This window comes from Colletotrichum paranaense, assembly GCF_030867605.1.
Source record: "Colletotrichum paranaense strain IMI 384185 chromosome Unknown Scaffold_7.1, whole genome shotgun sequence".
Classification (NCBI taxonomy): Eukaryota; Fungi; Ascomycota; class Sordariomycetes; order Glomerellales; family Glomerellaceae; genus Colletotrichum; species Colletotrichum paranaense.
In genome coordinates this window covers 1,602,921-1,628,701 of record NW_026848965.1, presented here as the reverse complement: position 1 = coordinate 1,628,701, position 25,781 = coordinate 1,602,921, and the positions used below count along the sequence as shown (strand labels likewise).

At 51.9% G+C, this 25,781-nt stretch overlaps 8 protein-coding genes across 8 annotated transcripts; 3 read left to right on the top strand and 5 right to left on the bottom strand.

Annotated features, from left to right (window-relative positions):
• Positions 1-3,632: 3,632 nt before the first annotated feature.
• On the bottom strand, positions 3,633-4,982 carry CPAR01_09376 (uncharacterized protein; the record flags this gene model as incomplete). The annotated part of the gene is made up of 1 exon (XM_060493641.1): positions 3,633-4,982. One exon carries the CDS (start codon positions 4,980-4,982, stop codon positions 3,633-3,635), a length of 1,350 nt encoding a protein of 449 aa, XP_060347771.1.
• A 2,686-nt stretch (positions 4,983-7,668) lies between these two features.
• Positions 7,669-9,727, top strand: CPAR01_09375 (uncharacterized protein; the record flags this gene model as incomplete). The annotated part of the gene is made up of 4 exons (XM_060493640.1): positions 7,669-7,773; positions 7,902-8,493; positions 8,563-8,646; positions 8,721-9,727. 4 exons carry the CDS (start codon positions 7,669-7,671, stop codon positions 9,725-9,727), a joined length of 1,788 nt encoding a protein of 595 aa, XP_060347770.1.
• Positions 9,728-11,620: 1,893 nt separating this feature from the next.
• CPAR01_09374 (alpha-L-fucosidase) lies at positions 11,621-14,072 on the top strand (the record flags this gene model as incomplete). The annotated part of the gene is made up of 2 exons (XM_060493639.1): positions 11,621-11,710; positions 11,784-14,072. The coding sequence occupies 2 exons, from the start codon at positions 11,621-11,623 to the stop codon at positions 14,070-14,072; spliced, it is 2,379 nt and encodes a 792-aa protein (XP_060347769.1).
• A 706-nt stretch (positions 14,073-14,778) lies between these two features.
• CPAR01_09373 (uncharacterized protein) lies at positions 14,779-16,056 on the bottom strand (the record flags this gene model as incomplete). The annotated part of the gene is made up of 1 exon (XM_060493638.1): positions 14,779-16,056. One exon carries the CDS (start codon positions 16,054-16,056, stop codon positions 14,779-14,781), a length of 1,278 nt encoding a protein of 425 aa, XP_060347768.1.
• A 1,938-nt stretch (positions 16,057-17,994) lies between these two features.
• CPAR01_09372 (cutinase) lies at positions 17,995-19,173 on the bottom strand (the record flags this gene model as incomplete). Its single annotated transcript, XM_060493637.1, has 4 exons — positions 17,995-18,300; positions 18,391-18,470; positions 18,533-18,650; positions 18,844-19,173. The coding sequence occupies 4 exons, from the start codon at positions 19,171-19,173 to the stop codon at positions 17,995-17,997; spliced, it is 834 nt and encodes a 277-aa protein (XP_060347767.1).
• Positions 19,174-20,327: 1,154 nt separating this feature from the next.
• On the bottom strand, positions 20,328-21,875 carry CPAR01_09371 (uncharacterized protein; the record flags this gene model as incomplete). The annotated part of the gene is made up of 1 exon (XM_060493636.1): positions 20,328-21,875. One exon carries the CDS (start codon positions 21,873-21,875, stop codon positions 20,328-20,330), a length of 1,548 nt encoding a protein of 515 aa, XP_060347766.1.
• Positions 21,876-23,237: 1,362 nt separating this feature from the next.
• Positions 23,238-24,057, top strand: CPAR01_09370 (elongation factor 1-gamma; the record flags this gene model as incomplete). Its single annotated transcript, XM_060493635.1, has 3 exons — positions 23,238-23,475; positions 23,531-23,829; positions 23,902-24,057. The coding sequence occupies 3 exons, from the start codon at positions 23,238-23,240 to the stop codon at positions 24,055-24,057; spliced, it is 693 nt and encodes a 230-aa protein (XP_060347765.1).
• Positions 24,058-24,181: 124 nt separating this feature from the next.
• Positions 24,182-25,760, bottom strand: CPAR01_09369 (uncharacterized protein; the record flags this gene model as incomplete). Its single annotated transcript, XM_060493634.1, has 3 exons — positions 24,182-24,660; positions 24,715-25,439; positions 25,519-25,760. The coding sequence occupies 3 exons, from the start codon at positions 25,758-25,760 to the stop codon at positions 24,182-24,184; spliced, it is 1,446 nt and encodes a 481-aa protein (XP_060347764.1).
• Positions 25,761-25,781: the final 21 nt, after the last annotated feature.

The window sequence follows — 25,781 nt, the reverse complement described above, 5'->3', positions numbered from 1 at the left end:
TTTTCGAATTCTCGTACACTGGGACGAAAAGCTTTCGCCTTCATATGCCCTAGACAGCCTCTCGGAAAACTTAGTCTGGGTCGACTGACAGGTGTCAAGGACTCAAGGCCGGCCTTTCAGGAAGAGATCAGGCACCCAGCTGAGAGTTGGACGCGTGTTTCAGGGAAGTCATCGCATTTCCTCTTTGGTCATTCTCGGCACCCCTGCACAGCCACTTGTAGCCCCACCTGGCTAAGCCTCAAGTAGAAGTGAAGGACAGTTGAAATGCTCACATGATATCAAGAAAAGCAGAAGAACATCAGCTTTTTGAGAGGGCAGATGATTCCAAAGCATATCTGACGGCCAATTCGAGTAAAATTCGTGTAGGAAAAGTGTATCGAGGCATTTTGTCTGAACTTGGACTTTCATGACAGTGCCTGTACCGAAAGAAGTTTCCATGACACGGCGCTTTCACTAGCTTGTGTAAAACAAGAGCCGAAACTTAGCAAAGACGTTTCTGTACATGGAAACAGAATTCGAGAATCAGTACTTGAAGTTACAAGCATGAGAGTGTTGACAGTGAGAAATAGATTGCCACTTTTGCAAGGAACTGTAAGACTAACATGATGTCGGTGATACCAGCTGCGAAGACCACTTAGTCATGCTGGGTGTCCTAGCTGCTCGTGGTAGAGCAAGGTTTCCAGAAAGTTTCGACCGCCAAACACAGCTGTCTATCGCTGTCTTGTCTATCGGTCTTGAAAAATTCAAGCTCGAGATGAAATTGCTATCTTGAAAAATTGGAAAAGTCTTGGACATGGTAGTACCGACTTGATAAAAGTCGGTGGTCTAGTAACTCGGATCAAACTTCTGCTATACTAAATGATTCTGCTGGCTTCATGATGCTGACTTGAGCAACCCGAAAGTTAGACTGCAGATTGAAGAGACCTTTTGTTGCCAAGACTGCTATTCAACTGACAGCAACGATTAATGAACTCAACCTTTACAGTGACATAATGCTACAGCTTGTGCGTAACTTAATCTGCCATGGAGAAGCTGAAATCAAAGATAATAAGATAGAGAAACGTATCTCATCGTTGCGGACCGGTAATGATTCCCTTAGACTTTCCACAGAGGAACGTCGAGTGTCATTGTTGTTTGAGTCGGAAAGTATTATCAATTCTGGCCTGTTCGAAAGATACCGCCAAAAACAAGCAAAAGAGTGGAGATATCCAAAGAATAAGATCCAAGTGCTCGACTATTCGAATGAGTTGTGCTACAATCGTTTAAACGATATATTTATGTTCGCTTCCAACATTCTACTGTATGAAAAGCAAGGCTATAACCGAAAATCATGACATCGACTGCTTGATTGTAGCAAATTCGTTAAAGAGGCTGCCTCAGATACATAAAAAAAAAGAGTGTTTTGTTACAGAAAGAGAGAATGCCTTCCTGGATATCATGTTTGACAACGTATCGTAACGGCCCCGAGAGGCACTGTAACAGCCAGGTTTTGCAAGGCGACGCTTCAAATCTGCTACGTGGCCTCGTGATGATGTTTTTGGCCGGCAGAACGCAGCTATGAACGCGGCTCACTGTTATTCCGAGATTTGAAGTCATTGTCTACAGTTGCAGATCTTTTCAGAAAGCATGAGTTGCAGTAGGTCTCACAGAAGTTGCACTGTAATGTTCCAGTAAGCTCAAATCAATGCTGATCCCAGGGATTTGACTATCCATGCCATACTCGATATTCATTAAGTCCGCCCACCGTAAACACACAACCCTAATCAGGCCCCATCGCTTAAGCTCATAGTAATCCTGAGATCTCCGAGATAGGCTTCATGGTCCGTGGGTGATCATCGAAACGGAAAAGGACGTGATCGCCGTTAGAGGTTTCTACTTTATTCGGGGGCCGAAGGGTCCACAACATTACGGATGCGTGGGATGCAACATCATAGCCGACGAGATGATATGGCGGCTTCGCGAGTCCAACGTCTCGTCTGACGGAGAACATCCCGCAAAGACGATAGCTCCACGCATACAGAGACATGCCAAGATAAACTGGGCATTCGCCCAATGGAGCCCCCAAGAAGAATGTTGTCGGCCCGGGTAGCGAACTGACGAATTTCATCGTTAACTGTCAGAACAGCATCATGCGTTCGCTTGCTCCCTGTCTCAGGCGCTGATGTGGCCAATCGCCTTACACCCTTACGCCGTACACAACGAAACAGGGTCAGGGTTACCCGTTTCGACCTAACAGGGGGGGGATGAAATGCTACCGATCGGCAGCGGAGGAATGACTAAGATCGGGGTTCGAAGGGAGAGATCCGACTCAATCGACCTAGCCCCCTCGGGAATTGATGTTTGATAGAGTCTGGTGTTTGCTGCCCGCCGTGATCATGGTATCGTAGCACCTGGTTGTTACATCGCGGATAGAGGGCCTCGAACGACAGTCAGGAGATGTAAGTTGAGCAAAAAGGTCGGATCAGGTACGAGATTGAAAGCGAGACCGGGACGGTCTGAGCATTTGCTTTCTCGACAGGATTCTATCTGGTCTCAACCTTTGGTCATCATTCATGTCAGGGCTACCTCTCTCACGTGGTCGAATACGAAAAGGGTTGTCATGACAGATTCTCAAGCGCACTGGGCCTCTTCTGGCCACAGAATCGTAGAAGCCACAGGAGTGTATCTAAGAGGAAAGACATCGAGGCTGAGCGCAGCACCACGTCGTCTGCCCTCTCCTCGCGATTTCGGGCGCTAGAAGGGTTGAAGCACAGACAATAGACTTCAGCCCTTTGAGGCTCACTCGAACCTCGCGTAATATTGATGCTGTATTTGAACATGGTTCCCATACCCTCGTCCCGAAACTGTGGAAGGCGACCCCGGCCTAGACGAGGGAGCCAATCGCAACTTCCGGAGCGCGACGTGGGGGATGATCTGCAAATGGGGACTGGCGGATTCGGCCGAGCGATCCAAGCGGCTCAACTGCGCGACATCCTACATGCAGGACCCCTGGATCCCAAGGGGCACAATTTGACGTTTCGTTTCACGATATTCTAAACATTCCAAGGATGGGGCCAGCTTTTGCATCAGTTTCGAGCACAGAGTCTGTAGGATTTTCCAATTATTTACAAGGGTGTGATTCGTTCCAAGCTACAATTGACAGGGTTTGTACAACAACGTGATTAACAAGAAGAAGATTCCATGCTCTAGTGCTTTGTAAGAAGAACGAGATGATATGTTACAGAGAACAGATTTTTTGACCAACGTTTTAAGCAGGCCTTCAAACTAATACCAAAAAGCACAAAGCACCGAGGGACCCTTTCCCTGCTTTCCCACCTACACCGTCGCAAAAGGCTGACCCCCCCTGATAAACACATGACTAACACAGAGATGAAGAAGAAGAAGCAGACCACACACCACTTACACCCAGCTCCGTAGGGCCCACCACACGTGTCGCGTTAAGCTTTCCGTCACCAACATCAGACTTTGGTCGCAGATGTCGGGATTCATACTAGTGTCACCCCCTCTTCGGTCAAATCCGCCCAGCGAGAAGTGAGCGCTTATCGTATTGGGGTCTCGAAATTTTGCGCGCGGCCACCTTTGGGGAAAATGAGGGGAGGTAGATGACCCCTCGTGGCAAGATCGTGTGGCGTTTAGTTGCCAGCAGGGCTTGGCGAGCCCAGCGTCGCGGGCTTGAGGGACGAACCGCCTTGGCTTTGCGCCTGCTGTGATTGCTGCTGAGGCTGCTTCTGGCCTTGGTTCTTGTTGCCGTTGTTCGCGTTGGTGTTGCCAGAACCAAGAGTAGCAGGCTGAAGGCCAGTGCTGGCGTTGTTCTGATTGCTATTCGGAGCTCCGTTGTTGCCCTGGTTGTTGGTGTTCGTATTGGTATTAGTGTTGGTGTTCGCATTTCCATTACCGTTGCGATTGCCCTGATTCTGATTCTGGGGACGGTTGTTATTGTTGTTGCCCTGGTTGGTGTTGGTGTTGGTGTTGCCGTTGTTGCCAACTCCCTTGCCAATATCCTGACCACCGTTCCGGCCACCATTGTTGCCCTGACTCTGGTTCTGGTTGCCTTGGTTCTGGTTATCATTGCCCTGGTTTTGGTTGTCGTTACCCTGGTTCTGATTTCCGTTTCCCTGGTTCTGGTTGCCATTTCCTTGATTCTGGTTTTGGTTGCCATTGCCCTGATTTTGGTTGTTGTTCCCTTGGTTCTGGTTGTTGTTGCCCTGGTTCTGGTTGTTGTTGGCGTTTCCATTTCCGTTGGCATTACCGTTGCCGGCCTTTGGCGGGGTGGTCGCCGCAGGTGCAGCGGGAGCACCGCCCGCTGGCGGCGGAACCGAGGGAGTGACGTTGGCTCCCTCAACTTCCAAACATCCCGTGGGACGAACGGACTGGATGTTGGGTGCGCCAGCGGCAGCAAAGTACATGTCGATGTTGGGAAGGACATTGACACAACGGTTCTGGTTGATGGAGTTGACATCCCTTTGCGCGGTGTCCGGACCGTTGGTGACCATGCTCTGAAGAGTGTCAACAACCTGCTGGAAGTTACCCTGCGTGTCGAGCACGTTGTTGGCTTGCGTGACCATGTCCGTTCCCTGGAAGGCGGCGTCGAGAACCATCTTGTGGTTGAGCTCGTCGATCTCGGCGTTGAGCGCAATAGTGGCTTGCTTGGTGAACTCGGCGCCGGTGAAGGAGGTGGCGGTGTTGAGGAACTTGGTGACCTTCGCGGTATCCTGCATCCAGGACATGACGGCGTTCATGACCTGAGCATCGCTGACGCCATTGCGTCCGGCGCCGCCAGTGTTGGCGGTGTTGTTTGCGCCTTGGCTGGCGCCAGCTTGTTGGTCCTGCTGAGGAGCCCGAGTGTCCAGACGTCTGACACCTCGCGCGAGGAACCGGTGGCTGCCCAACGAGTTGCCTTGCGCCGGGCTGGCAGCTGGGAGGGCGAGACCGAGAGCAGTCAGGTACGAAAAGACGAAGACGTGAATGAAGGAGTACTGCATTATGGCGGTGTTGTTTGGATGTCGTAGAAACTAAAGACTAGCTCGAGTGGACCAAACAAGAAACAACACACAAGTAGTGTAAAGGAAAATAAGAGATAGGCGTCGCGAAAAGAAGAGGTGGCGAGCGTGTATGATTAGGCGAGATGGTCCTAAAGGAGAGTGATTGAATGGTGGGCCTTCCAAAGGCGTCCGACCACTTCGATGACAGAAAGAGAAAGTTGATTAGGTGAGATGGAGTAAAGAAAACACGACTGAGATCGGAAAGAGTTCACCGGCCCGGAAACGTGTGCAGATGAACAGGACGGTGGAAGGGCTTATATCAAATCTCCACAAGAAGTAGGTTGGTGGTTGAAGACGGAACAAAGTGACTGCTTCTTGGATGAAAAAGATATTGGTCTGAAAGATGTCAAGGGTGAGGGGTAGAAGAGAGATCAGGCGCATCAACGCTTGGGGAGTCGTGATGGCTGCGTTCGAAGCACTCCAGATGTCGCGGCCAAGAACAATGTGTTGCAACGCCAAGACGAGAATGGCAGGGAGGAGTGTTTAAGCAACGAACAACCATTAGCTAAGGATATGTAGTTCTAAGAAAAGACAGCAGGGGGGGCCAATGTGGGAGAAGTGGGAACAGACGATATCGAGCAGACGAAAGGGGTCAAAGTGGTTTGAGGAAGTTGGGGTGAGCTGGGGCGACCTGGGGTTTGAGTGAAGTCTGGTGTTGGGCAGGTGAGCAAGGATTCGTCTTCATGAGACTCTGCTCGACTCAGCAGGGGACCTCGTGGTAACGCTGCTTGGTGCCTGCATACAAACGCCAAGTCGGAGATTTAGTCCGCCTTAGAAAAGGTGGTGCGTGCCGCCTAGTCGAGTCGAGAAGGGCAAGTCGTCTCGGGTTATTGGGTAGAGAACCAGGTCAGACTGACCGAGTCAACACCCTCTGGCATCTCCGTCGCTAGTGCAGAGATGGAGAGAGAAGAACAAGTCTTCTGTCATCTGTCTCGTAGAGTCCAGATGGTTGTGGCGTCAACCAGCAAGATCCCTCCCCAATGGCCATTGAAGCACATTTGATGGCGAGTCGGGCGATTCTTGAACCCGTCATTGTATTTCAGCATTGTAGTGTCTGCCCGCCGGCTGTATCATTCTGAGGCGATGGCTATTTTTCTGATGGAATGCAGAGAATGGAGGCCGTCTAGCCTCAAGGCCACTCCGAGGGAATGGTCCCCCATAATCATGATCGCCTCTGATGTGACCGTGTAAATCAGCACAGACAGCCCGCTAGCGTGGAACTGCTCAATCATACGCCCAGTCAAACTTGCACGAGAAGGCGAGCCGCCAATAATCTCATGCTATGGATACGATAGCGAATTGGTGATGACGACAGGCAATCTTCCAGAAGCAACAAGGCAGAGCGCATGGGTCATGTCATCAAGTCAGGGAAAGTGTGTGGGCAAACTGAAGGTGTAGTGTCAAGGACTCAAGAGGAATGGGGTGGGGGACAGGAATGTGGGAGAGAGAAAAAGGGTAGAGTCTAAGAGGAGGGCTACCTCAGCCTATAGCTGAGTCGTACTAAGCGGGATGGGAACATGAACACATAGACACAGCAAAAGGTCAGAACATGCAGAAGTTCAGCTGCAGAGCCGCGCGAGGTCAAGCATTCGCCAAGCATTTTCCCAAGTTGCACATCAGCCGCTACGAAACGAAAATCATCCCCACTTGGACTTGGCAAAGAAGATCCAAACGGGAGAGTCGGGACCCAGGGATCCGTCATTATTATGATCTTCGCCCCCTCTGGTAATGCCACCTTGTTTCTCCAGGAAGACCGGGAGGTGATCGACTTTACATAGCGATATGGGTGAGGTAAGCAATGAATTCCTGCATAGTCACACGTTTGCCTCTCTGTCCGCCCGGCCTCATCTGATGAAACCCAACACGGCCGGGCTCGAAACGACGAAACTCGTCTCACACCAACCGAAACCGACGAAGCCCTGCCTTGAGCCTCTTTGCCCCTCTCCATCCTCCCACTCGTGACCGGACGAAGAATGCTCCCATCCCCCATCCCTCGGCGCGGATCTGTGTCCCTCCTTGACTTTCCCTCCTTGTGTTTCCTCCTGGCCTGCTGCAAAGAGAACTGGCAAAGACTGGCACAGTCAGGCCAGGCACCCAGACAGGCCATGTTGGTCGGAAGCGTGCTGGTCCGATGATTAAGCCCGATGCCCCCTTACACCTACTTTCCTTCCAGGGGCGCATCAGCATCAACAGATTGTGCGGCCGGAAGAGGATGGGAGCGGCGTCTGCAGCGATCTCTCTTGCACAGCCGACGCCAGACAACTCATGCGATTGGAGGATGGAGCTCCTCTTCGGCTGGGCGCTGCCTCTAGACGTCCGACCACCCGATCAAATTCCATGCCGGCCGTCCGCCATGTGGCATGGCAGGTCATCATTGCCATGGGTCTCTCGACTCTGTACCTTGCCATATATCCAAGACCCAGCCGCGCTTCTCCTCCCGAGGAGATTAAGCTTACTTGACCCTCGTCTGAATGCTGATGATCCCTCGAGTTGGTCGTGCTGCTATACAAACATCTTCCCCCTAGGACCCGTGGGTTTAGTAACGGTGTCTCTCCTTCCCTAGTCATCCTCCTTTTTCCTTTTCGTGCGCTTAAACAACCCCGGTGGTTGACCCTCGTTAATCATAATGACGCTCATGAAGTTTTCACATCTTTCTTTCCTGTTTGCTGGCTTGGTCGCGGCTCAGATTCAATCTGCTCAATTCAATCAGGTCATCAACCTGAATGGGGATGTAAGTCACTAGCCTCTTGGCACACACCGGCCCTTGGTCTTCATCATGTCTTGCTCGCCTCACAAGAGGAAGATGGTCAAGGCATCTTCGCTTCACTGTCATACACATACACTAACACAACATCTTAGATGCAACTGAACAGCTTAGTGTTCCCCGACAACTCCAAGATTGAGACATTCTCGCAGACGCAACGCCAAGTCATCGTCAATCAGAACCCCAACCCTCTCCCGGCAAGCCATGTCGTCGGTTCAACGGGACAGCCTTTCGTTCAACTCTCGCGCAACTCCTTCACTATTCAAACTAATGGAGCCACCGACCTAGTGGGCGCCCAGATTGAGTTGCCCATTGACCAGAACATGCTGTCGCAGGCAGGTGTCACAGCCGACAACACCTTCGTGGCGATGCTTTCGAGGGACCGTCAGGCGTGGATCATCATGGAGGGAGCCAAGAGCGTCAACATCACCGACGCCACCGTCCGCATGGTCAAGCTGAACCAGATCGATGGGGAGTACGTCGCGGTCGGCCGCCAAACGAGCGAACTCGGTGTCTCTTTGACTCCCTTCGGCACGCCCGTCAACATCGCTGGATCTGGCATCCAAGAGGCTGAATTCAACGACGGTTTCCGCATGTCCATCAGAGCTAGCCAGCCCATGAGCATCCGCACGGATGTCGTCAACGGCATTAGCACTGACATGGTCACCAACGGCATCATGTCCATTAGTGAGTAGCCTAACTACCCCCAAAGCCCACGCTTATTTTGAATGACAACCCGCTAACACATAGTGACAGACAACTACCGCTATCTCGTCACCAGCAACTTGGCTGGTGTTGTTCCCAGCCTCAACAGCATGACTGCCGTTGTCCAGATGCCGCGTAAGTCTTTTGTCTTGCAAATTAAGCTTTGTCTCATTGTTGAACTCGGCACTGACCGGAATATGAAACATTAGTCAACGTTGATCGACTCATGGCGATGGCCATGCGCGCAGGTGCCCAGCCCCAGTCCTCCATCACGCTCGGAATCGCCCAACGCCCGGTTCTCCAAAACCCCGGCGGTGCGACTGGTGGTCTGCAGGCTCCTCGTTTCAAGCGTCAGGAACCCAACAACGGCACTGCGACTGAGCAGCCTCCCGCGACGGGCAACGGCAACGGCAACGGCAACACTTCTGGCAATGGTGCTGGAGCTGCCGCCGGTGCCGCTCCCGCCGTTGGACCCAACAACGGAAACAATGGCAACAACGGTAACAACGGCAACAATGGAAACAACAACGGAGGAAACTCGCAGAACCAGCCTCAAAACGGTCAGCAGCCGCAGCCCGTCGGTCCCGCGATCCCGGCCGCGACCCAGCTCCTTTTGGCTCAAACCTTCAGCCCGATCAACGCCCAGGTCCTCCTTGACAGAGAGAACGCTCGTATTGCCGTTCCTGTCAACCAGATTGACGGTGAATTTATCCTTACCATGATGGTTGCCGGCACTCCCGTTGGCACCCAGCCCCAGCCCGCACCTCAGCAAGGCGCTCAGCCCGGCCAGCAGCCCCAGCAGGGCCAGCCTCGGCCTCAGCAGGGTGGAGGAGGTCTTGTTCAGCCTGCCCCTCAACAGGGAGGCGGCGGCATCACCGGTGCCCAGCCTGGACAAGCCCAGCCCGGAATCGCACCCGCAGGCGTTCCCAGACCTGCCAATGCCCCGAAGCCCGCCGGCGCACCTGACCGCCCTGCACGCAGACAAGAGCCTGCGGCTCCTCCGGCCGCTGCCCCCTTCCCCATGGGACAAGGTTTCGAGATGAAGATGGCTGACCTCATGGCCATGGCCGAGTCAAAGAAGAACGGTGGCGTCATGGCCACGTGGGAGATGATGACCAACTTTGCCGCGCAGCAGAAGCCGGTGGAACAAAAGAGGTCTGAGATCATGAGACGGAGGTCGTTCCCGGTGAGACGACGTCTGGGACAGCATTTCTAGGCTCTCTTTTTGTTCTAGGGTGGGTCTTCTAGGTAGCATGGCGAATAATATTCGATGTGTATTCTTTTCATCATAGTACCCTCGGTCGGGCGACTGCAGGGCAAGCTCAGACGGCTTTGAGGGGTTCAAAATACTCAATAGAAGAAACATTATTGGTGAACTATCTTTACATTTACGCTACTGTGATGTTCAAAGACGTAATCGAAGGTGACAGATGTGTACGATTAATCCTCGGTATTTAGTCAAAGGTGGGTATTTTCCTCACCAAGAACTATTATTGCCAGCATTTCAACTAAGAACTCGGATTAAAGTTGTCGGTTCTCGGCTGCTCAAGAGAAACAAAAAGTGGCTTCCATCAAACATGATCGCCGTCTCCAGTTTTCGACCCAAAGGAAGGGCTCACGTTCTCTGGCACTGAATCCCCCAATCACCCCGTTGCGCCTCTTGCAGAAGAAGAAACACTAAACCTCGGCCCGCCTGTCAAATGTTGGAAATTTGGTTTCCAAATACTCATTCACAGCCATCTCTCATCCCTTCTTACCGTTTCCGGCTGAGAATGCCAAGCCGAACATCAGCCAACACGGACAATGCTAAACAAGCGCGAGACCGAGACTCGCAGCACCTGTGGGCGACGGCTGTCAAGTGTCAACTGCTTTCATCTAAGGTACATGCTAAGCCAAGGGCTATGTGCGGATTGGCCGCGAAACATTCATCAAATCATATAGCTTGGGTACATGTAAGGTGAATATCTCGATCAAAAATCTCAAATAACAGACACAGCATAAATCTACGATGAGTCGGAGTGAATGAAAGTCTTAGGTTAGATGGTGATGACGTGAACTTTGGTACCCCACGAAATGTCAGTTTTGCCCCTGCGTCACGTCACGCAATTCAGATACCATGCACTCAAAGCCATGATTGTCTGTGAACACGAAGATTTAACTCTGAGAAGATGACATATCTATGAAGTAGTGTGTGTGTCCAGGCGGTGGGCCACTGCTTTCATTGACTTTGGCTCATGCCTATCTGATGTCTCTCACTCAATAGGTGTCTTCGCTTACAGTGCACTGGCGTTGGTGCGATAAGCCTTGGCAAGTCTGTGAAATATGTCAAGAAGCAAAGGCTAAATAAATCGCAGAATGAAGGCTACTGATCCAATGGAAGCGAGACCCATCTTCACCAATTACATGTTTGCCTATCGATGAGTGATCACCTATGAGTATGAGTGTTATTTGTGGAAAACAACAGTTGGAGTGAATATAACCGCGTATGAAAAGTGAAAGTCACTGAAGGGAGCCATTTCAAGTGCCTTGTTATCGAAGAATGAGTTCAGCGCATGGGATTCGCGATCGACGAGAGACGTTAAAATAATGCTTGTGGCCTGCCATTCTGCTGCCTGTATGATTGACAAAAGACAGTATTTCCAAATGCAAGCAGGCATCGGCATCATGGCTAATCAACCGCGATAGCGCTCCTTGCAGAACAGCCCCATTGATACGAAGCTCAACGTGGAAATCCCTGCTTCGATGACGTCCGGGGAAGTGGTGCTATCTCCATTCTCCAATGTTTGTTAGTCTTATCAGCGGCGCCCCTCACTACCCGGCAACCCCAACTGTGCCAACTTCTCCCCGAATGTTGATGGTAACATGAATAGTGGACTTTCATTTTGGAGAATGTAACCGTTCCATTCGGAGTCGAACTGCAGCGACATGCTGGATGAACTGAATTGAGGGGGAAATCGTCCCACTAGGGGATGGATCGCCAGAGTCCCCCGCTACCGAGCTGATGGCAGTCGTTAAGAATGGGTGAGCTTCCTCGGCCGCAGGTTGAGATGTGTTGTCGCGATCCAGTCTAGGCAGAGCAATTGAGCTTCACAAAGTTGCGCTTGTCAAGATGAAGGGATTCAGCAGCTTCAATGCTCTCTCGGCGCTGTCTTTGAGCAGTCTTGCGCTCGGAGCGGTGACCAATTCGACTTCCTCTGGTGTAAGTAGCTCTGGATAGCTCGGTAGCTTGACGTGGCTGCGCAATTGAGCGCGATCGCTGAAATCTTTTGCAGAACTCCGTCGCTCTCGACCTGACCCCCCTCTTCAACAACAAAGGATTCGGTACTCAACCTGGAGAGGCCTCATTCGATGCCCTCAACCAATCCTTTCCCGAGCCGACCGTGGGCCCGGACTTTGTCTCAACCGACACGGGCATCCAGTACAGCTTCCCGGGCTATACCGGCCCCACGGACCCCGACAACCTCATCTGCACCGGTCAAAAGATCTCGATCCCGCAGAACGGCTCCTACTTCTCCGCCTCATTTCTCGTCGCGGGAGACGTTGAAGGCGCCACAGTCAGCGGGAACGTGTCTTTCAACTACGCCGATAATACCACATCTGAGTACGAGCTTCGCACGCTCAACTGGTTTAGCTTCCTGACCATCAACCGCGGAGAGATCATCTTCCCTAGTCGGTACACGGCCAACGGTTCCGATTTCAACACCTCGCACATCTTTGAACGGACCACTGCGCTGCCGCCTGGAAAGAAGCTTACCTCAATCATTCTGCCGGACAAGAATAACGCGACCGAAGGTCGCCTCCACGTCTTCGCTATTACCCTGTGGCAGCAAGCCCCGGATGTGGCGGTTCAGTCGGTGAGACCGACGCAGAAGTGGATCGGTAACGGAACGCAGGTTGTGGAAGTCACTGTCAACAATGCCGGGTCAAAGTGCGTCTCTGGCGACGGCCTCAAGATTACGCTTACTGGAGATGGCTTCATCACTACGAGCCCTGGGCACTTGAAGCGATTGTGCCCGGGAGACCAAAAAGTTGTTGTCGTCGGAACCAATGGCGCATCGGCCGGTCCTGTGAACATTGCTGTCCACGTCGACGACGGCAGTGTCCGAAAGCAGACCCCTTTTGCCGACGTTGAGATTGGCTTGACCGAATGGACTGCCGACGGCGAGAGTCTGTCCAAGCATGAAAGCCCAGAATGGTTCGATGATGCTAAGTATGGCATCTTCATCCACTGGGGCCCGTATTCCGTCACAGGTTGGGGCAATTCGACACCGTACGAGAGCTACGCCGAGTGGTTCTGGTGGTACTCTACCCACCACCCCGAAGGCGATCGTTCCAACTTCTACCAATACCGCCTTGACACCTACGGCCCCGATTGGGCTTACGATGATACCTTCCCAGAGTTCAACGCGTCCAAGTTCGATGCTAAGGAATGGGTTGACCTCTTCGCCGACGCCGGCGCCAAGTACTTTGTCCTCACGACAAAGCACCACGACGGCTTCGCCCTCTTCGATGCCGGAGCGACTTCCAACCGCTCATCAATCCACTACGGTCCCAAACGTGATCTGCTGAAGGAGCTCTTCGACGCTGCGAAGACCTACCAGCCCGAATTGAAGCGGGGTACCTACTTCTCGCTCCCCGAGTGGTTCAACCCAGACTTTGGCCCCTATGGCTTCGTCCAGTTCCCCACGCCATCAGCTGTCTCCTGGCCCGGTGTTCTAGCCTCCAACCCGTACACTGGGGAGCTTGAGCCCTACACCGGCCGCGTCCCCGTCAACGACTTCATCACCGACCTTATGGTGCCTCAAATGGAGACCCTTGCCTACGACTACGGCACAGACATCATGTGGTGCGACTGCGGCGCCGCCAACGGCACGCAAGACTTCGCGGCGACGTGGTGGAATAAGGCCCGCGCCGAGGGCCGTCAGGTCGCCATCAACTCCCGCTGCGGCATTCCGGAGGCGGCTGACTTTGACACGCCTGAGTACCAGACCTTTGCGTCCGCGCAACGACGCAAGTGGGAGAGCAACCGCGGCATGGACCCGTACAGCTACGGATACAACCGCGCGACGAAGCCCGAGGAGTACATGAATGCCACTACGATCGTGTACTCTCTCGTCGACATGGTGTCCAAGAACGGCAACTTCTTGTTGGACATTGGTCCCAAGGCAGATGGTACTATCGTTCAGGCTGAGATGGATAACCTGCGTGAGGCGGGCAAGTGGATCAAGGCCCATGAGGAGGCCATCTTCAACACCACGTACTGGTTTGTGCAGAGCGAGATCGTTGGTGGCCCGGATGTTAGGTTTACCCAGACGGAAGAGGCTTTCTACACAGTCTTCTTGGAGGAGCCGACCGTGGTTGACGGCTGGGTCTCTATCCGGGCACCTATCCCCGCCGTTGAAGGAGATATCATAAGTCTACTCAGCGTCGAAGGTGCTGAAGACCTCGAGTGGAAGATCAGCGGATCAGGAGTCAGCACTGAGTTGAAGATCAAGGTGGAGGAGGCTCTTATTGAGGCCGAACAGTTCGGTTGGGTTTTCAAGGTTCTTTACGCAGCATGATTCATGGGTGGCAATAGGTCAACGCCAGGCCCCGCACATCGGCAATAAAGATGATTGAAAGCAGGAAAATGCAAATGACACGCCCTCGAGACAAAACATGTAGTATAAGTTGCACGAGCAAAAGTGAATGCGTCGAGGGGGAATCGAACCCCCGGCTCCCCGACGCTGCTGGATGGCAACGGAGAATTTTACCACTAAACCATCGACGCTTGATTTTCGGAGAGACTTGCTGATCCAAGACCCCACCAATGTCCTGCGCGGACCCAGGCAAGGGCCGAGGGAGGTAGCCGGGGGTGGGTGACGGCTCGCATTCGCGCCTGCGGCAGCAGGCCTGGAAAGGGAGATCTATCATAGCGAGAGACATATCCAAAAGCCATCGTTCTGCGTAAGGAGCGACAGCCGGACACTAATCATGCTGGAAGTCTTGCCCGTTGACATCGAGTGTGGATATCGCGCAGCAAAGAGGTGTTTAGTCGGCCCAGCGGTAACAACAGCGACCTCAGAGCTAAGATTGGAATCGAAAGTTTTGAAAAACTGAGTAGCGTTGAGTGAAACTACTTACTAGGTTCCTCGTAGTTAAAGTCGAGAGGACGGAAAATTTGGTTGCAAAGCGATAAATTTTGCTAATTAATTGGTTCAATTGTTTGTTGGTATCCAAAATCGAGTCTTATTGATCGAGAGGCTACTCCTCCATAACTTCTGACTATCACGCAACCCGTTCTCCAGTACGAATGCAATCAAATGGATATGTATCATCGCTGTTATCATCCCATTCGCTATCATCAACATTACAGAGCACCGGCATCTCCTTGGCCAAGATTCTGGCAGACTTTTTCTTCACCTCAGGCGCGCTGATGATGGCCTCATAAAGATCAACTAACTCGTCACTGACGTTGACCGCATTATGGTAAGCCTTGGTATGCTGCAAGACGGCCTCGGACATGAAGGAGAGGAAATTCGTGGGAGTCTTGGCTGGAGGAGTACCGTTGAAAGGATTGCCTTCGATCGGGATGTATGTGAAGCCAGACGACTTGGCGCGATCTTTTGCCTTCTGTACGAGGCCTTGAATTTGTGTAAGAAACTTTCCCTGTAGAGGACCGTATATTGATACAATCTTGTCAATATTGCGATCCTGGGTGTCGTCCGTTGACCAAGCGTTCGGAACGATGTCAAGGGTATTGTAAAAGTCCGCGTTCCACAATTGATACCCGCCTGGGCCACTCACTTTCGACAGCTTGGAGTAGGCATCGCTGAAAAGCTGTTCGCCCGGTGTGGCTCCCGCGGAAGGAAGAGCGAGGATGTCACCCGCAATGTCAGCCACGCTCGGGACCAGATTGTTTGCCTTGGTTGCCAGGGACAGGTAGGGCGAAAGGGCTCCCCCGAGGCTGTGACCGGTGAAGATGACGCGGAACTCTCCCGGGCTCTTCTTGAGATTGGCGAGATAATTCAAGAGATTTGTGCCAGCTCCCGGGTTCCCGCTCGGCGACGCATGTGTTGCGACTGCCCAAGCACCGAAGGTCGTTCCCCAGGCACCGTAGGGAATGTCGCGGAAAGGAGGATTCTGGACCCCGACAGGCTTATCTGCGGAGCCGGTTGTAAAGTTTTTGGTATAGGCGTTGAAGTCTACCACCTTATCGACTCCAAAGTCCTCGAACTCCCAATCTTCAGTCGAAAATACAGTGGTACCAGCAATCGCCACGACGTATGTGTCGAACCTGGTTCCGTCAGGGTACTCGACATTGGGCGCCTTCATCACCATCCAGCAGTTATTCAAGCCTTCATACCATTTCGAGGTCTCCGACTTCCATACTCGGGGACCCCAGGTGATATCCCACCCGTACTGGCTCAGGTGCTTCTTGACCATGCGCTTGGCTGCGATGTTCATAGCCTCCTGGAGAACCAATTCGGGGCCCACGATGGAGCCTGCTAGGTTGGCAGTCAAAGATTGCAGATGGATCTGCCGGAAAAGATTTAGCGTAGACATGGTGGGATAGAACAGAATTAGGAAGTTCTTCAGTAGAGGCTGTGATGTTGGTGTTGGCTTGGATTGAGACCCTTGTGAGAGAGTAGGCAGCTTGAAGATTGGCGACAGCGGTATTTATCTTTCTAATGTCCACTGATCATTCTCTCAGTGATATATGATCTGCAGCCTTTGGGACAGTCGATGGCACTGAATGGGACTGATTCAGTCGGAGCTGAAATTACATGCCACACTCACTGATGCCGCATCCGGAGGAGCTGAGCTCCATGGGCTGACTGCTAGACACTTGCCGTTTGATGGATGGGCCGAGACCATAGGAATAAGTGCACTTAAGTGATCAGCCCTAGAGAGTTTCGATTTACTTATATTTCAGCTCTTGCATGACAAGCGAGACATCACGCGACGCCTGATGTTCGTTTTTAGCGAATCGAGATCAGGTTCAGGTTTTGCACGATAGCCAACAGACACAGCTGTAGACATGGATGCGTGCAGTGCAGAATAGTAAACGTAAATACTTACCTACTTTACCCTAGAACACACTCCCTAAGAATTGGAGATCCTCTTTTATCCTGACTCTCCCCTTAAGGGTCCAGCCCACGAGGGGTTTAAGACAGCCGGACGGGAAGGCCCGGTAGTCATGCTCCCGGCCCGTCTTAGAGACCCAGCTTTAGAATGGAGGGCTGGCCACCATGGAATATCAAGAGATGTGATCCACAGCAAAGGTGAGGTGAGCGGATTGCTGCGAGTTGCTACCGAGTCTGATTGGACTTGACACGAGCTGCGGTCCCAAGAACATTGATCTTGCTTGTAGCTAAGTTGAGAGACTATTCTCAGCCGCACGTGGAGGGTATTCGAACTTTTAATAGCTCGCTGCAAACGGGATTGTCGGACTAGTGCTCGGCAGCGGACTATGCTTAACACAGAATCAGCGTCTGCGAGACGGTTGCATGCATGGCTTCTGAAGCCACAGAGCCCTGAATGGCGGCCCAATTTGTGATGTGGCTGTCTGTCACCGTTCACAACTTACAACATCCTTCCTTGGCTGTAGCTCGACTGACCTGTCCATGAGAAATTTATAATTGTAGCCAGATGCCAACATTCTGTGTTACTTACCTACCCGTAGCCCGGCTAGAAAGAGAACAACCAAGCGATCTCTGCGCATTTGTGACTCGAGAAGTTGTCCGAGAATTTGAATGTGACAACCAAGTCGAAAGTCCACTACTTAGGTATCCCGCTGAATCTGGTTGAGAGGGAACAGAGCCAATGATTACTGTTGAACTGTTCTAAGGCGCCCCAATCTTGCGTGGCCTGGGATCACCGACCAACGATAGCGTCACTTTTGGGTGAAGTCAATTCTTTTGAGCACTCGGCATGAGTGAGAATGGTCCTGATTTGACTTCACGGCGAAAGTCGAGAGCATCTTGCAAGACGTTCCTCATCAAGTATGGTGTGGTCCATGCATTGTCGTCATAGTCAAACCTAGATTTCAAAGTAAAGTAAATAGCTTGCAGAGACGACGGGAGCGACTTGGAATGCTCTAGCTCGATTTTCTACGTATTGTGTCGCTTCGAGATGGCCATGTCACGTGCGTAGGGATGGAACATATCAAGTTACTTAAAGCGATACTAACCTAGGAAAGATTAAGCTATTGGTGTCGAGCCGATGATGAGGCTGTTGAAAAGGTTTACGAGGACTACTAAAGTCTGGACCCTACAGTGCCGTCGGTCCGACGCCAACGGACCGAGTGAATAATGGAGTTTATCCTCGGGTGAGGAGTTTTGTGATGATGTAGATACCGGTGGGATGAAAGTCTTAGGGAGCCCAAGAAGGGATGTTCAAATCATAGCAGTCGTTATTGAATAATTACAAAGCCGGTGAATCGCCACCATAGCCAATGAGATTACATCCAGCATGCTTTTCCAAACATGCAAGCTTCTTCTCTTACAAGATGAAAGCCGCCAGCATAGACAAACCAGCCAGGGACATCAGCAGGCCCGGAGCGGAGTCGGCAGCTCCGGATCCCGGAACCGTGGTGGGGGTGGCAGTCGGCGATGAACCGTTGGATGACTTGGACGCGTTGTACTGTGCCCAGATGAACTCAACTGCATCGTCGGTGTAATTGGCAAAGTATGAACCGTGAACGGCGGTGTTGTTACCGAGATCGCAGTAGATATCTCCCGTGTCGCAGTACGACTCGATCTTGGACGCGTATGCCTCGCACTTGGTCACATTCTCACGGGGGAAGAGCTAGAGACGAACGAGTCAGCAACTCCAATGTTGCACTATGAGACGTAGGGGCTTGATTCCGCCACCACGTTTCGCCAAGGTGGAACTTACTCCATTGCGCTTGCTCGTGCCCTTGTTCCAGCTTGCGCTGACATTGTGGGTTGGGTCTCCGAAGAGAATCACGGCGATGACTGAAGATGTGTAAGCTTCGCGATCATGTCAACGGAAAGTGACTGGGTGGGCAGCTACTAACCACTTTGGTCGACGACGGATGCGGGAACGGGCGCCGTCTGATTGAACTCAATGTTGAGAGCCTCGCCCTCGTCCTCGTCGACGCTGCCGCACAGAGTATCACCTGTCACTTGCGCACCCTAAAGTTTCATGCAAGTCAGCGGAAGAAAACAAAAGGAAATTTTCCAGCAGCCGTCCGATTTTCTCGCCCAATTGCCACCCTCCTTTCCGGCGCTCTGGTAAAATGGGAGATCACGTCGTCCCATGAAAGTGGGTTGGCGTTGATGCAGATGGCTGCGCGATATCGAAATCTTCAGTACGGCGTGAGCTTACCTGAGAGTATCCCAACAGCGCAACCTTGGAGTTCGGGCACCGTGCGTTGTACGAGGTCAACGCGGCGTTCAAAGCCACGGCGCCGGCTGCGACGGAGGTCGAGTAGTTGTCAAACGTCGCCGGGTAGTCGAGCGGCGCGATCTGGGACCCGGGAATGGCTGCGAAAGTGCCATTGGCGACGCTGCCGATTCTGCCGGATCCGGGAGCTTCGTTGCTGCCGCGGGCCACGATGATGTACACGCCGGTCGCGCAGGTGCTCGTTGCGTTTTGCGCCGTGGCGGCGGTGGCGGCGAGAATGCCGGTGAGGGCGGTGCTAGTCTTAACTCTCATTTTGGGTGGCGTCAACTCTCGGATCTATCGTACTGGAAGAATCAAGAGAGATATTCGGGGATGAAAGATTCGAAGAAGAGGCTTAAAAGGGCAGAGCAAGAGGCGGATGCGGAACGACCGGGGAGAACAAAGGCTCGTTGTCCAACGTCAGCGCCCAAGGAAAGCTCGGGGGAAACGGAGAGGTATTTATCAAGACTTGCATGACGTCGCATACTCACCGAGACCCCTTCGGCCAAGCAAACTAGAATGATATTCGCACTGAGACCTGCTCCCGCAGCTGCGGAAAGCTGTCGATGGGAAACCCACTTGGCCAAAACAGTTCCCCATTGCCGTGCTTTCTTAGTCGCAACAGGCTCGGAGACTCATCAGTGGGCTGGGGGAAAGCTAGCCTCCAGAAAACTACCTAATGCATATCGAGGTGTTCGGATCGTCAGGGGTCATCCCAGACCGCTCTCCGATGACGAATCAGCTGAGTGCCATGGCCAACAGACAGCCATCGATAGCCCTCTCTACTTCACACATGTTCGGCCCGTAGTGAGATAGTACACGTGTAGACCAGGACACCGGCTTCGAAGAGCTGCCGCGCGGGGTCAGGATTGACAGGGTGTAGCCTGCTGCGCGAGAAGGTGACCGTAAATGGCACATCTGGGTAGGCGAGCTAGGCACATTTTCAATGAGGGGTTCCTCATGAAGATCCAACAAACCTCGGCATTGGATCCAAATGAAGCATCGCGTTCAAATACCCCAGGTCTCCCTCCGGGTCTCTGGTCCCCTTTGGCGCGTATCAAGCTCCATTATTGGGTCCGCTTAGGTCCGGGTTACCCGGCGAGGTTGGGGGCTCACCAACTCGGGGTTGGAGGTTGGAGCCTGCGGACTTTTGAGTGCGGGGAAGAGATGCGCTTTGCCCGGTTTGTTGGCTCTCTCCGATTCCTTGCATTGCGACTTTAAATTGTGGACGAACCGAGGGGCGTCAGCTGCTGCGGATTGTTGATATTATTCGTATCGGAAGCACAAATGTAAATACAATGTTAAATGCTTCCTTCTTCCTCCCACATTACGTATTCCCTGACTTTGGCTATTTACAGTTTCAGAAACTTCAATACATCTTCCTGTTTGGGCGCAATTTAAATAAGAGCCTCGAGACCTAACACCAACTAAGCATTGGTAAACGATGAAACTCTCACAGAGCCACCCAATGCTTTTGTCGCGTAGTTGAAAATGCCATATCGATAGCCCATGAAGAACTCCCAGTTGTTGTACAGTGTGAATGACGCGCCCACAGTCTCGAAAGTCTGGCCGTCGACGCTATAGCTGAAGACAGTGTTGCCAGGCCCGCCAGGACGAATGTCAGCCACCATTCTGAGGTAGACGTCTCTCGCGTCTCCCAATGGCCTGCGCTCAACAACTGCCCCTGTCGAGTTCGTGGTCCAGTCGGTGTTCATGGTCAGACCTCCAATGGTGACGATGGAATACACATCCCCTTCCCGTTCGATGCCGATCCAAGAGGACTTATCGCGCAACGCTGCGAGTCCAACGCGGTCCCCGTCGGCCATGTTCGCAACGTTAAGGTGGACGGTGCCGGTTCCGATCGGTCCTCGAATTCTGTGGGTCAGGGTGTTGCGAGCCGAGTACAGGTCCGATGTCACAGTGACGGTGCGGAGTGTGATTCCGTTGTTGACCTCGATGCCACTGACATCGGGATTGTGATTCCATTCCCACTCGGGGCGGAGGGATGTGCCGGCAAACTCATCGGTGCGTAGAGCGCTCGGCACATCCGCCCGGGGAAGCGGGTACTCGTAGTCTCCCCAAGCACCGTTGACGGTCACGAGCGACGGGAAACCATCATCTCCCCAAGTGATGGGAGCCAGCACGGGGGAGCGGCCGCCGGGATAGATGTCCGTGAAGCCCATGTAATACCAATCTCCGTTCTGGGTGTCCACGAGACTGCCCTGGTGCGGCGACCCAGCATTCGGAACCGAACTAAGTGCGATTCTGTCCACGAGAACCTTGACTTCGTATGGACCCCACGGGCTGGATGACTTGAGCACGAATTGTCCATCAGGCGGTCTCGTCAGGAAGATGTAGTAGTTTCCGTCTCGCTTGTACATCCGCGCACCCTCCAGAGCACCAATATCGCTGGGCGTCTGGAATACCGTCTCTCGTCGAGTCTCCGAAAGTCCGTCGGCAGAGAGTTGCGCAACAGAAATCGCAGTGTTTCCATAGGCCACGTACGGGGTATCGTCATCGTCAAACAACAAGCCAACATCGTAGTAGCACGTGTCAATGGTGCCGGCTTTGGTCCAGGGCCCAGCAGGGTCAGGTGATGTGTAGACGTAGGTCTTTGAGAACTCTACGCAGGCTACAAAGTACCAGAGACCGTTGCTTGCCCGGTGTCGAAGAGAAGATGCCCAGATACCTTTGATATAGGCATTCTTGCCATCCGTCAAGTCGTATTGCGAGTTCCAATCGAGAACCGGAACTGAGTGGCTGACGTACTCCCAGTTGACCAAGTCTTTGGAGCGTAGGATGGGCGCACCGGGGGAGTAGTGCATGGTGGATGCCGTCAAGTAGTAGGTGTCTCCGACACGGTGAACCTCATTGTCGGCGAGGTCTTCCCATATGACCGGGTTGGTGAAGGTCTCTGCCACGATAGGGGCTGCCAAAGCAGCTATCGTGACAAGTGAGCGGAGCCAGGATCTCATCGTGTGGACGTGTTGATAGGCTCAATGTGTGATTTTGTAGGCTGGGGTGTCCTTGACTACTGAAATGAACGATTAGTTGAAGGGATGCCAGTTCGGTTTTATCATTTTCATCACAAACGCAAAATGGGTTCTCGGCCATCTCGGATCTCTTTCACTCGGTACGAGGACATCATGAAATCCAGTTTCAAGTATCTCATTGGGTCGTAAGATCTTGACTGTCGATCTACAGCCCAAGGAGATTGCGCTCCAGCTACGGTGCTTCATTATTTTTCTTCCGGCAGTTGCATGACTGCGGATGATGCAAAAGGGTAGCATCAGTTCAGCCGATGACCCCAGATTTTCATCTTGCATTCGGCCGACTGCATGGCTAGCTAAACCCCACAGACTCGGCCGGTGGGATGGCAGACACGCTCCAACCATTACCTCTCGGTTCGCAAGCCAAGGTTGCATTTTCAGCTCCGAACCGGCAGCATTCATTTTGCAGCGACAACTGATGCTACAGTAGTGGTCCCACGGATGACTGCCGCATCCGCGCCTATCAGCGGTCACATCATGACATGGAAGTCTTTCCCGCATCTCGGGAACGTTTTGCGTGCTCGGGAGACTAACGAATTTCGACGTTCGTGTAACCTGTTTGATTGATGCTTTTGGTGGACTTATTTAGCCATTTGATGAAGTTTGGATGAATGAAGAATCCGCGAATTTGAAAGACATTTTGTTCCAACCGCTTCATTTCGAATCCCGACTCTAGATTACCTTGGCATTATTCGAGTGAGCACTGTACTTTTTTCCTTTTTCTTTTTTTGTAGGGTTGGCATTGTATTTCTCATCATCTAGGTTTTCTCTTATCCGCTGCCAGATATCGACAATACAACACTATACACTTTTACAAGTAATAGTAATGAATGACATATTTGTCCCACTTTGTTTTCCTTTTGTTCGCTATGAATAGGTTGAGATTAAATACCTAAGAAGTTAGAGAAAGACTGGAGGCGGATGTGCTGCATCTGTGCTTCTAACAGTCGATGGGATACTCGCTATGTGACTGAACCGTGCAATTTCAGAGACAGAACCAGCGCAAGCAGAGATTTGCGTAGATCCAGCTGACGGCTCGAACAATGAGTTGTCAAGGTAATCTTTGAATGTAGGAGGAGCATTTGTTGCGGGAGGGACCTCCACCTTTGTGGTGGAGCTCCTCCCTATGACGATAATCATCAGCGACAATATGCAGGATGCATTATGTAGGGGACAGGACCTCCTGCCCGGTAAAGTACAGCTATAAGTTCAGTCCAGATTCGAGCAGCAAAATTCCTCCCTACGTTCGTTTATTCTCCATTCAAACAAGCTACCACAAGCAGCAAGATGTCTTTCGGCAAGCTCTACACGTATCCCAAAGCGCCTCGATCTACGATGGTGCTCTTCGTTGCCAAGTATAATAAACTCGACGTCGAAATTTGCAACGCATTCCCGATCAAAGTATACCCAGAAAAGGGCGGCGTCGGTGAAGAATATCTCTCCAAGTTCCACACTGGAAAAGTCCCCGCGCTGGAGACCGCCGATGGCTTTACTGTCTACGAAAGCAACGCAGTTGCATGGTTCCGTAAGTGCCAAGCTTATTGGGAACGATAGGCTCCGTAAAACTCACGGTACAACAGTGGCAAAGCAGGATCCAAACACAAAGCTGTGTGGATCTGGATTGAAGGAGGAGACAACTGTCCTTCGGTGGGCATCATTCACGAACTATGAGCTCCTGCCACCCATTATGGCATGGATAAGACCCATCATCGGACGGGCACCTAGCAGTCCTGAGATTCTCAAGACTTGTGAGGAGGCCTGTGAGTTGACCATTCGTGCCATCGAGAAGGAGATTACAGGGAAGAATTACCTCGTTGGAGATACGTTGACGCTTGCCGACCTCTTCGTCGTTTCTGGTCTCGCAAGAGGCTACCAATATGTGAGGACCTGTCTAACAAGAAACTCAAGTTCCCTAAATACAGTATCCGAAAAGTTACTGACTGTCTCCAAGGTCTTTACCAAAAGCTGGGCGGAAAAGCATCCTGTGGTACATGAGTATTATATGCGCGTCCGTAACGACAAAGATGGAATATTCGATAGCATACTCGGATCTAACATCATTCGTGACGAGCCTGGTGGTACTTATCCTGACTATGATGGCCTTTGAGCCTGGGAAAGCTTAGTACCTCCAGAGATCATAGCATTATCGGAACTTGAGAGGCGATTCAGAGAAATTCTGCAAGATTCAAAGGAGTCTGTATACTTTGAGATAGACTACACACTGCGCACTCTTACTCAGGCTCATGTCTGCTTTCATTAAATACAGCGACGATCCATTTGCTTGGTGGCCACACATCCCTTGCCAAAAAGGTTGCCTCCATCCATGCTAAGTATCTAGACTCGGCATCATCTACCGCCGCTGTTGGGTTCCACTGACCTCTCTGATTTGCAGACTCTGGGCTTATGGCAGCTAGTATGCCAGTAAGAACAACTCGAGCAGACATGGAGTAGATGCTTTGTGTTTGGATGTTGGACGAGGCCGTGCTGGTCTGTAGGCTAACAGCCATTAGACGTACTATGCGCCAGCCCAGCAGACAGGCCTTGTATCCGATCATTGTGATGAAGGGATCTTCGATTATTTTGGGGGTGAATTCAGGTTGTAACTGAAAGTTGATATCGATGGGTCTAGTGTCGCGAGAAAGAAGCACAAGAATGCTCTCCAGGCTACTAGCAACACGGATGACTGAGACAGTGTGAGCTGGTGTCTTGTCTCATGTGAAGTCTTCGCATGAGTGACAATATGAAGAAGGACTCATATACATACCATCTCTATCTTCGTACACATCTCGATGCTGTTTCACTCGAGGTTTACCAAGTTCCCAGCAAGTTGAAACAGCAGATGGAAGACTATACTCGACGATGCCGCTCGTGAGTAGTGCCTCTTGGTGGGTTAGATTCATTGCAGCATAATGCCACACGATCCAGACGTTGCTCCATAGGCTAGACTCCACAGACTCGGAATCATCTAAAAAGCTGCTGAGGGGGCATGTTCTAGGAAATGATGGCTTGCGCATGATATCCGACAAGGCGTTCAGAGCTTGCATGATCGAGGTCCGACTAGCTTCTGAGATGATTGACAAGTTGTTCTTGGACTCACCACACCGCACATTGTTGTATAAGAACGAGCTTGCCAAGGTGAGGTCACGAATCATCATCAAAATTTGCGTTATGAGCATGAGACATGCGAAAGATGAGTGCCAGAGTAATCGCAGAGGCCGGTCTTGCGGGTTGGGATTCATCAAGTACATGAGACTTGCATACAGATCGCCGTGCGCCGGGCGTGGGTCGCCATTGGCTTCATAGTCGTCTTCTTCGTTGAATGACCCTTCTTGAGAGACTATGAGGGCTTGCCAGGTTTCGGCTGTGGCAGCTTGCCATGTGTCGTCTTGACACGGAAGTTCGTATTTCAATTCGAGAGCTGCAAGCAGCGGACGTATGTTACAACAGACTGAGAGTTGAGCATCAAGGTAGTATAGACAGTAAACTACCCTGAGACCTCAAATGTCAACGTTTTACTTCAGTTGATGCCAGGTTTTCGCGCTGGTACCGCGCTGGTAGGTGGCCATACCGCTTTCTTGACTCGTTGTACATGGCAACTCGCCAGGCGTGCTCGGTCACGGTCATTGAAACAGCTACCGAAGGTTCGTTCGGGCTGGAGATTTCGTCTACGCCCAGAGCTATTCTGTCTTGAAGCATCTGGTACTGTCGGACAGCATCAATAAGCTTCCTGTGGATCTTGAGAGCCGTTGAGAACCGGCCATCGTCGCAGCTGTAGAATGCATAGTATTCGAAGAGCAGGTAGGCTTGCATGACCCACAACTCTCTGAATCT